General features: G+C 42.4%; 1 protein-coding gene across 2 annotated transcripts in view; it reads left to right on the top strand.

Moving 5' to 3' along the window:
* The first annotated feature begins 317 nt into the window (after positions 1–317).
* The window catches only part of RFC1 (replication factor C subunit 1), a 40,955-nt gene continuing 29,705 nt past the window's right edge, over positions 318–11,567 (top strand). For both annotated transcript variants that reach the window (XM_081019836.1, XM_081019835.1), the window contains exons 1-4: positions 318–449; positions 3,732–3,860; positions 4,181–4,256; positions 6,944–7,060. In XM_081019836.1, coding sequence (XP_080875962.1) covers positions 447–449; positions 3,732–3,860; positions 4,181–4,256; positions 6,944–7,060 — 325 coding nt within the window. In that variant the 5' untranslated portion in view covers positions 318–446. The remainder of the gene's footprint in view (positions 450–3,731; positions 3,861–4,180; positions 4,257–6,943; positions 7,061–11,567) is intronic.

Here is an 11,567-nt window from a genome sequence, read left to right as displayed (position 1 = left end):
CCACAGGGACCCATCCGACTCTGATGATTCTATGTGTACACAGAGACCACGCGCGTGGGCAAGATCCAGCCAAAACGAAGCGCTGATTTCAGAGCTAAGAAAGTACACGCTTAAATCTTAAATCCAGACTTTTGCTACTCTGAGGGCGGGGAGCGAAGTCTGGATCCAAGGGAGCTTCGTCAGCGCGCGTTCGCTTGGACCCGCCGCGCCCCATTTGAGCGGGAATCTACTCAGGCGAGCGCCTCTCCCCTCTCCCGCGCTCCTCCTCCTCCCCCCGCCCCGGCCGTGACGCCATCACCCCGCGCGCGCCTGCGCACTCGGACCCCGCGTTCGCGCATTGGCGCGAAGCTGGCGGCGGGGGATGGAGCGCGGGTCGGTTGGCCCGCCGCCAACGGCATAAACCGACGTCGCGGGAGGCGGTTCGGCAGTCGGCGCCGGGCGTAGGCATGGTGAGCGCGAGCGGAGGGGCGGCCGGGGCCCGGCCCTTCTGAGAGGAAACCTCTCCGGGGGCCGAGGCGGGAGGTCGCGGGTGGGACTCCTCCTTGTGTTCCATGAGGGCGAGAAACTTGTTGAGGCGGTGCATGCGAGGGATTGCTACGAAATAACCTCTTTTCCCTCGCTCGCCTAAACCCTATTCTCCAACCCCAATGCCCCATCCCCTCCCCAAACCTTATTCTGCTATTAGGGAGTGACTGGGGGGGAGGTGGGACTTAATTATTGCAAATTTCTTCAGAGAGGGAGGCTTAAGAAAAAAAATTCGGGGTGTGTGTGTGTGAGGAATTCAAACACGCTGTTGTTTTTGCGATGGGACAACATTTAGGTCGGTAAGTACGCTTGAGGAAGAAGAACAGAAACTGCTTTTGGAGAAGCGAAGGCTTTTAATTTTGCCTCCTGAAAATGCCAGGTAATGCTAAATAGGGCGTGTATATGTCCACAAACGTATATGCAAGTACGGTACTTTGCAATCATTTATTATTTATTATTATTTATACCCCACCCATTTGGCTGGGTTTCTCCAGCCACTCTGGGCGACTCCCAACAGAATATTAAAAACATGATAAAACATCAAACGTTAAAAACTTCCCTAAACAGGGAATTATTTCTATGCAATTTTACTTACCAAGCAATACTAAATTACATTAATTTTATCAAAATAGATTTTGTGTTCCTAAGTCATGTTACGACTTTTTAGAACCTCTCATTTTTGGAAAAGTTCAACGCGTCCTATTCTGCCATTGGAAGAGGGGTTGTTGTTGTTATCTACCACCCCTTCATCCAATGATCACGGGAGGTTTACAACTTGAACCCTTGTCTCTCATTCTTCCCTCCCCTTCTCCTTTTTGGTGAGATGTTTGGAACATCATGTTCCAGACCTTAACAAACGTAGGGTCATAGGAAGCTGACAGCAGTTCCTGAGCGTTTCAGACCGAGGTATCTTCCAACACAAGATTGAACCTGGGACTTTCTGCATCCATAGCAGATGCTCTGCCACTGAACCACAGTTCCCTGTAAAGGGTTGTTTATTCCAAAGCAGACTGATTACTACTTGAGTTCGCAACTCGCTTCAGCTGCATGCTCAGGGGTTTTCCACACATAACACAGCAGCAAAAATTCAGGCTTGTCACAAAGTATAGCCTCAATAGGGAGCCACAGTGTACGTTGGGACTCCTTGACTATTTTGTCTGTACGATACACATGTTTTCAAACATTCTTTTGACACTTTACATATCTAAACTATGTGTCAAGTGATGCCAGGCCCCCACTTTGCATCTTCTCTGAAGATGGCAATTTGTATAACCTGGGCTATCTTTGGGTACAGCCACATCTGCCTGACAGTTATTTCTGTGGTCCTGGCAGCACAGTTTTTGGTATGTATGTGGGCATCTGGGTGAGTTACCTGTATGCTAGATGCTACTGTTATGTATCCTGTGAAAGTGAATGTATTGTTGCACAACTTGGATACCTTTTTGGCAATTTTTAATGCTATAACCCACCCTGAGCATTAAATAAAATAAAATAATTAAAGTGATGGTCTATTCCCACATGGCTTGCTTTGAAGTCTAAAGAACATAGTTTCTTAGTAGTTGACAGCTTTCAAAAAGTGTCATATAACTGAATTAGTTTTCTAAAATGTATCGCATCAACTTAAAAGGCAGTTTTAAAAGATGTCCCCAGCCATTCTTCCCTTAACGTTTGTGAACTTTCACACCAGTGCATGCAGGTGTGACTCAGGCTTGTTCTGATGTCTTAATAACACCTCTGTGTTCCACCTGCAAATTTCTGTATTTGAAGTTGCTGTTAAAGAGACATCCACAGAGGCTTAAATTTCATAATTTTAAATCTAAGGTTTTGGGGGTTTCTTGTTGGGATTAAATTAGGAATAGGAGCCTTTAGGTCAGAGCTGCTTATTTTTGCTGTTGAAAAACTTCCTCATCAGTGTGAGAGGGTTGAATTTTGCCTACAGCAGCCCTTCAACATATGTAGAGAAATGCTTCAGTGCCTTTATCTTCCTGTTTACGCTACTTTTAAAACTGGTTGGTACAAAGGTGGTTTTGGTGAGAGCAGCTGCTTTCCATCAAGTTCAACAGACAGATTTTGTTTTTAGATAGTTTCTTCCCTGGCATTTTATCTGATTTAATCAGTTTCATTTGGGTAAAATATACTCCTCTTTGTGGCTGAAAAGTCTAGAAACAGTTACAAGTATCTTTTGAAAGTTAGAATGCATTTATCTTTAAGTTTAGAATGAACAGTTGTTGCTCTTTGGATGTTAGCTTGAAAAAAGTGTGCATCTCCCAGGTGCAGTCTGAGTAAAATGACTCATGTAGCATCTTGCCATCAGCTGTTCAGGAAGCAATTTTCTAATCACAGATTAGCAGCAATTACCTGATACCGCCCTGGGTTGAGAGGGATAGGGCAAGGACACCAACCTGTAGTCCGTGCTTGTAAAAGTGGTTCAGATTAGGTCTTCAATTAGACATGCATTTAGGAGCAAGTTCTATTGAACCCAGTGGGAATTAACTTCTGAGTAACTGTGCAAAGTCCCAGATTATACAGGGTGCCCTCGGTATGTAAATGTAAAACATTGCGGGTAAAGGCTTTCCAACTTTTCTCGCTACATTATGAGTCTGGCACTCTTTAGGGCAGGACTGGAGAATCTTTGGGCCACCATGTGTTGCTGGACTACCAACTCCCATAATGTTTGACCATTAACTATGTTGATCGGGGCAAGGAGTTAATAATACAGTATCTAGAGCGCCACATGTTCCCTCTTCTTGCTTTAGAAAATTATTGAATTCACAAACATAAATTTGAGTCACAATGTTTTGGACAACTAGGTCTCTATAAGACTGTGGTTCATTTAGTTAACAGGTTTGTTGTAAAAAAAGAAGGCTCACTGTAACCTCTGTAATGTCATATTTACAACAGCCATGTGAGTCGGGGTGCTGCTCAAGTTACCACTGGCTTCTGGGCCATTCAGGGATTTGAATATGGGACAAAGTCCAACAATGTTCCATTTACTCAGTGGCATTCTTACTCAGATTTCACATGTGCCACCTTGATAGGCTTTTTAATATATTTTTTAAAAAATATAATCTTATTTTAAACACTGTGTTATCTGACTTCTCCTTTTAAAATCTTGGTTGGCAAATCCAGACTTGTACCCTGAAATTTTTGAAGATGACAGATCCTTAAATTATACCTTACCCTTTTAACTGTTTCACTTTTATTAGGATATCCGGAAATTCTTTGGAGCAGTAATTCCTAGAAATAAACAAGAATGTGACACTACCAGAAAGAATGAGAAACCCCAAAATAAGGAGGGGGCTTCAGATGAAAAGTCAAAATTAAAGGAAATCAAGGTGCGTATATGCTGTTCAGATATATATGCCTGTTACATCTTTGTCATATGCTTTTATCTTTACTTCTTTGCTAGTGTTCCTGTTCTTAGTTTACCTGTGGCTTTGACAATGATTGCTTGAATCGCCCTTCATTAAAAAAAAAAAAAATCACTCCAGAATCCAGAGACCATCTCATATGTCATTTTTTGTTTTTAATTTGTCAGTGTATGTGACAGTCCCTTGATCCAACAATGAACTTTATTGGGCTGTCTCTCTTAAGGTAGTACTTGGTAAACAAGAGTTAATGTTGGGATGAGTAACTAATGAACCATTTCAACTAGGTGAAGAATTCATCTCGTGGAGAGGATTCTGGGCACAAACAGGTGAACAAGAAAAAGAGGATAATCTATGATTCAGGTAACATTTATTACTTCTGTTGCTATGTTTTTTCCATCTTTGAGATAACTTTCCTCTGCTAGAGATTCTTTTGAGAGAGGCTTACAAAATCTTGGCAGGTGTCGTCTCCCAAATGAAATAATTTTCAGTGATAAATTAGGCAAAATGTGTGTCTACAGTGATAGTATCTATTATGACCCTTAGGTCACATGGTGAATATTGCTATTCCATAGCATGGAGTTAATGTTTAGGGCTGTAATCCTAACCCCATTTACAGTGAGGGGGGAAAGTATTTGATCCCCTGCTAAATTTGCCCGTTTGCCTTCTGACAAAGAAATAACCTACCATTAAAATTATGGACTGGTCTATTGTAGCTGTGAGAGACAGAATAACAACAGGAAAAACCTCCGGAAACCCAGAAGACAAAAGTCAAAGATTGATGTGCATTATAATGAGTGAAATAAGTATTTGATCCCTTTGCAAAAGATGACTTAGTACTTGGTGGCAAGACCCTTGTTGGTAGTTACAGAGGTCAGACGTTTCTTGTAGGTGACCACCAGGTTTGCACACATCTCAGGAGGTATTTTGTCCCACTCCTCTTTGCAGATCCTCTCCAAGTCAGTGAGATTTCGAGGCTGATGTGTAGCTACTCGAACCTTCAGCTCCCTCCACAGATTTTTGACGGGATTAATCTGGAGATTGGCTAGGCTACTCCAGGACCTTAATGTGTTGCTTCTTGAGCCACTCCTTTGTTGCCTTGGCTGTGTGTTTTGGGTCATTGTCATGCTGGAATACCCATCCTCGACCCATTTTCAGTGCCCTGGCTGAGGGAAGGAGGTGCTCACCCAATATTTGATGATACATGGTCCCGTCCATCGTCCCTTCGATGTGGTGAAGGTGTCCTGTCCCCTTAGCAAAATAACACCCTGAAAGTATAATATGTCCCCCTCCATGTTTGACGGGGAGATTGTGTTCTTGGGGTCGTAGGCAGCATTCCTCCTCCTCCAAACACGGTGAGTTGAGTTGATGCCAAAGAGCTGAATTTTGGTCTCATCTGACCACAACACTTTCACCCAGTTCTCCTCTGGGTAATTCAAATGTGCATTGGCAAACTGCAGACAGGTCTGTACACGTGCTGTCTTGAGTAAGGGGACCTTGCGGGCTCTGCAAGATCTCAGTCCTTCATGGCGTAGTATGTTACCAACTGTTTTCATGGTGACTATGGTCCCAGCTGCCCTGAGATCATTGACAAGTTCCCCCTGTGTAGTTCTGGGCTGCTTCATCACCGTTCTCATGATCATTGCAACTCCACGAGATGAGATCTTGCATGGAGCCCCAGACCGAGGGAGGTTGACAGTTATTTTGTGTTTCTTCCATTTGCGAATTATTGCACCAACTGTTGTCACCTTCTCACCAAGCTCCTTGGCAATAGTCTTCTAGCCCAGGCCAGCCTTGTGCAGGTCTACAGTCTTGTCCCTAACATCCTTGGACAGCTCTTTGGTCTTGGTCATAGTGGCTAAAGTACTTTGGAATCTGCTGGATTGATTGCTTCTGTCAACAGGTGTCTTTTGTACAGGTACTGTAACGAGCTGGGATTACAGGTAAGACCTCTCCCTTACAGTAGGTGCTTCTAATCTCAGCTCGTTACATACAGTGAAGATACCAGGTAGCCTAACATCTGGCTGCTTGATAGGGGATCAGATACTTATTCAACTCATTATAATGCACATCAATCTCTGACTTTCGTCTTCGGGTTTCTGGGGTTTTTCCTGTTGTTATTCGGTCTCTCACAGCTACAATAAACCTGCCATTAAAATTATGGACTCGTCATTTCTTCGTCAGAGGGCAATTGGGCAAATTTAGCAGGGCATCAAATACTTTCTCCCCTCACTGTACCTAGGAATAAGCTCCACTGAATTCTGTAGGATTTACTTCTGAGTAGACATGGTTAGGATTGCATTCTTAGGTTTGTATATCTGCCTCTTTTATATGAACAGCTGAGCATTATATTTGGCTGTTGTCCCATTCAGCCCAGTATTGCCCAGTTTAACTGACAATGCCTCTCCAAGCCCTTGGGCAGAGGCCTTTCTCAGCCCTGTTACCAACTTCTGACATGCACTCAGATTTATTTTTTAAACAATAAATAAACAAATTCACTCCAAATAGTTTGTGCAGCTTTTTTGTGGACCGGACCTCCATCAACTGACTGGGTAGAATCGTTCTTAAAGGCTGTTAAAACACTACAAAAAGGTGACAGGCTTCTTAGATTTTTCTTTTTTACTGTTTTCTGAAGCATATTTCTTCTGTGGCTGAAGAAATTGTACAAGTTTGCTTCAATGTAAATGCAAAACCTGGCCTGCTCTATGTTATTTCTCATACCCCTGTGGGCCAATTTTGGCAAGTTGGTGGGACCTACTTGCAAAGCAACCATTAGGAGCCCACTTGAAGCTCTTAGTTGTTCCTTTGGAGTCACGTCCTGGCCTGCACCTAACGTCACATAGGTGATTTGGGGAAATGACCTCGTGGGGCAAGTTGGGATTATGCTGGACCTACTTAGGCCTGCAGATCAGAGGCTCCTTGTCTCTGAATTAGAAGGGAGCTTTAGTCAGAATCTCAAGTGAATGCAGAATCGCTGTTCTCTTCTTTGGCTGTTTTTCTCTTTAGATGGATATGGCAGAATTTAATGATACCACTGTGCTAAATTGCAGATTCTGAAGAGGAGGTCCAGGTGGTGAAGAAATCTAAGAAGCCGCCAGATAGAAAACAGTCTTCAAGACCTGATAAGATTCTAAAGAAGGACCCTGTTGTTTATGTTTCAGAGACAGGTAATGAATTCAGCCTGAAGGCAGCTCATATGTGGGGTTTGCGCTGTACTAAAAATGCTTATGTAAAAAGAAGGCTTTTAAAAGTTCATGGAAGCAATGCAAAAATAAACTTGCCTCTACACTATATTATTCTACTTTAACCTGCACAAGAAACATATACCCAGTTTGTTTACTTACAGATTTTTCTCTTTCAAGTTATCGACTGTGACCAAAACATGCCGGAATTCTCAAACTTTACATTTAAAGCAGTGGCAGTCATGACCCCCCCCCCCAAAAAAATTCTGGGTACTGTAGTTTGTTAATAGAGTTGTTGGGGGACCCCTATTTCCCTGCAGAGAGCTACAATTCCCAGAGTGGTTTAACCGTCAGTCCCTCTTGCCTGGGAACTATAGGAATTGTAGCTCTGTAAGGAGAATGGGGTATCCTAATAACCCTCCGCACTCTTAACAAACTGCAGTTCCCAGGATTCTCTGGGGAAAGCCATGATTGCTTAAAGTACGAGCCTGCTTTAAATAGGGTGGATAGGGTCTAGGTCATTTGTGGTCTAAAAGAGGGTTAGTTTTTTTAAGTATGAAAACATTTTATACTTTCTACAGTAAACCAGGTTGAATGGTTGTTTATGGCTCTAGTATAATTATTCAAACAAAGAACTGCATGGTTTTGTAACAACATGCTGTTTTCTATATTTTTAGCAGAATACCCTTTTTTGGAATGAGTTAAACATTGTGGGGTGTAATGTCAGACAAGCTAAATGATAGGTGGATAAATCCGCTCTAAGGATGGGAATAATAAGGTTGATGAAAAACTATTTTTGATGACTGAAAACTGAAAATTAATTTCCATTGTCATTGAGCTTTGGACTGAAGGGTTTTGAAATTTTCATGATGTATGTTCTCTTTAGACTTGTGTGTGTTTATATCTATATCTATATATCTTTAGAATGCCCTTGGGGATGTGCTCAGAAGTAAGGCAACCAGAGGCGTTCTGCATTAGGTAATCTGAGTGGTGTAGTTAAAGGTTTCTGCATTTGACGTGCCAAGAAAACATTTGGTCAAGGTTAATTGTGGAGTGTCTTGGTTGCACATCAAGGTTATTCTTATCTAGTGATTGTAGTTAGAGTTAACGACTTAATTTGAAACACATACTGATCAGCTGTGTATGGTTGATCTGTCCCCTGGCTCTGAGCAGTTTTTTTACAGACAATTGACGTTGCTACTCTGAAACTGTCAATAGGTGTGTCTCAGCCTTGAAATATATGAAATAAGATAATGCGATGCATAATTGATTCCTATATTAGCCACTTTACAGCACTACAGACTCCATGACTGAGCATTGTTTAGGTCTTCCAGACCTATTATATTGGGGGTGAGGGTGGGTTATTGGTTTGTTCTTGTTCTTGTTTTTATTATGTACCGTATTTTTCGCCCTATAGGACGCACTTTTTCCCCTCCAAAAATGAAGGGGAAATCTGTGTGCGTCCTATGGGGCGAATGCAGGCTTTCGCTGAAGCCTGGAGAGCGAGAGGCGTCGGTGCGCACCAACCGCTCTCGCTCTCCAGGCTTCAGGAAGCTATCCGCAAGCCTTGGGAGCCTGCGGGAGTTCCTGTTGGGCTCCCAAGGCTTGCGGACAGCCCTCAGCCCGAAACCCGGGGAGCACAGCGGAGCGCGCCTCAGGCTTCGGGCAGATATCCGCAAGCCTGGGGAGACTGGCGGGAGTTCCCACCGGGCTTCCAAGGCTTGCGGATAGCAGCCTGTTCTGGGGGCTGGAGTCAGGGGAAGCTCGGGCTTCCCCTGCCCCAGCCCCGCACCTGGGGGGGGGAAATAAAAAATGTTTTCTTTATCCCCCCCCCCAAATCTAGGTGCGCCCTATAGGCCGGTGCGCCCTATAGGGCGAAAAATACAGTAGTTTGTGGGGGGTTTTATCTGGTATTTTTGTGTTGTGAACTGCCCTGAGATCTATGGCTGGAGGGTGATATACAAATTATTATTACTATTATTATTATTGGCTTCATTCAGGGCCAGCTCTAGACTTCTTGGTTCTAGGACCATCCACTGGAGTATCTCAAATTACTGGGTATTGTAAAATCTTGTAATTGTCATGATCAGCTAATTTACTCCTGAAAATACAGATTCCTTCAGTGCTCATGGGGTTCTGGCTAATTGGTTCAGCCTTAGGAATTCATGGAGCCCAGTTGTATTGGTTCTTAAACTTTTTGGAGCTTTCTCCTTTGACTTTGACTGTTGTTCTGCTGAGGGGTATGTTATCCAAAGGAAACAGTGGGCTGATTAGTGCCATTAGTGTTGACGCTTTTTAGTGTCCTTTGTGTTTTGCTGCTGTAGACAGCTTGATACAAATGAAGAGGAAAAGAAACTAAATAGCACTGTGCTGGTGCTAAAGCAGACTGATTGCAGCATTGCATTTAAAATACCATGCAGTGGCAGCAGTAAAATGATTTCTTCTGCCGTCCATTGTTCAAAGCACGATTCTGTAGTTTTTTTTCCCCGGAAGGAGAAAAGGAATGTGTTGAGCATGGGCTGTATCTGCTGAGAAACTGACCATCTTTTGCTTGCTATGCTGTTCTGTCCCTCACCTTGCAGAAAAAGAAATTGCTTGGATTTGACCTGAGGTGCTGTGTCTTTTAGACTGTTGATTCCTTTCCTTCTGCTGTGTTTGATATATGTACAATATTATAGAAATGGGAAACTGTTTTACCTGCTTTCAATCTCATTCATTCTGGCCCAATAACGTGCATTTTGAAAGCAGTGATAAAAGACTACTCAATTTTAAAGCTATTTTTATTTTCCCACCATAATCCTTTTGGGTGTACCTTTTGGCACTGTTTCCAGCAGGAATAAATATTTTTTCGCACAATTCTTTTTTTGTCTTTTTTTACAAACAAACAGTCCAAGCTCTGGAGGATTTATGAAGAGTAGGCTTATAAATGGTTGTTGTATGACACCTCTAAGATCAGAGGAAGTGTGCTTCTGAATACTAGTTGCGGAAAACAGGTGGATTTTTTTTTTATCTGATCTAATACGCAAGGTCAGGACATTCTTAACTTGTCTGCTTGGATTCAGTCTTGAAAGCAGATAAATGGTGGTCCTTGAGCTATTTGCATCTGAAATGGTTTATTGTTTTGAATGACGTTCTTGTCAGTTTCTGAATTATAGCTAAAGTACTTTCTGAAAATCGTTAGGCAAACATGAGATTAATGTCTTCTTGGCCTGTGCCATTTCAGTTTCTCTTGAACTTGGCTTCCTGGAGATGAAATTCTAAAGTATGATCACGTGAAAAATTGCATTCTCTTTTTAATGTAGGAAGTGCCATACAGGTCATTAGGTTTATCATTTAAATCCTCATGAAACACTTTTCATCATTACTGTGTTTGGTTAAACCAGCCTCTTTTTCCTTTTAGGTTATTGATTGTCTAAGACAGAACACAATGTCTCTTGCAGAACACAATGTTTCTCACAAGTGATGGGAATATGCAGAGTGGTTTTATAAATATTTCTGTCTCTAACTAGTCTCTGGTAAATTAGCCCAGTATATTGGGAGACATCCAAATGTTTGAGCGTGTTCACTAACTCACATGCACCACTGTTTAGCTAAGTATGGGACCTTGAATGTTGTTTGTAGAAGATGACCTCTTATTGCTGCACTGAACCTTGCTCAGTTTCATAAGTGGCTTTTAATTTGCAAGGGCTGTGGTTTTTCTTCGAGTGCTTTTTTGACTGCTCATTAATAAATAGTTGAGTGTTTTGACAGATTTGTTTGATAAAGTACACTTGTATCAAAACTTTCCTATTCTTTAGGGACCCATTTTTTTCTATACAAATATCTATCTTTACCAATCCCTGCAGGCCAAGTGTAATGGGTGGGGCCACCAACTGTCAGTCATCTGACATCATGCTGATGCCATGTGACTGAGAGGTAGGTGGCCCTTTCCACCTGTCAAAATTGTACGGGTTGGGAGGGACCTGCTTTGCCAGCTTTTGCCACATTGAATAAATAGCTTTGGAAAGAAACCTTATCTGTTTTGGCTGCTCTGTGTTTTTCTAACTCAGCTCAGCATTTAGGATTGAAAGCAAAGTTCCTTGGTCCCCATTCAGTATAATAGAGAATCTAGTTCTGGCAATAATTGTTTTCCTTTCCACAGAAGTGAATAAAAATTGCAAGCTTCCAAACTCTGGGCAGATATGCCCAAGGCTTTTTATGTGTTGCACCTCTGAAGTTTTATTTTTGCTAAAAAGCAAATGAAAAGTCAATAACTTTTTTGTTTACTGCCAGATTTGGCTGCAATTTGCAGGCATAGTTATCCCTTCTGAGGGAATGATATCTGCCAAGAGAGCAACAATATTTCTTTTGTAAAGGCAGGTTTTACAGTTTGGGGATGGCTATAATGGGAATCATAGGGTGGTGTTAGAAAAAAAGAACGTGGATCCCTAGGGAACACTGAGATGGGGCCAATGTCACCCACCAGCAAGAACCTTCTTACCCTTAGAGTCAT

The sequence above is a fragment of the Podarcis pityusensis genome, assembly GCF_964106645.2.
Source record: "Podarcis pityusensis genome assembly, chromosome: 9".
Lineage (NCBI taxonomy): Eukaryota > Metazoa > Chordata > Lepidosauria > Squamata > Lacertidae > Podarcis > Podarcis pityusensis.
This window is presented reverse-complemented; position numbering and strand designations above follow the sequence as displayed.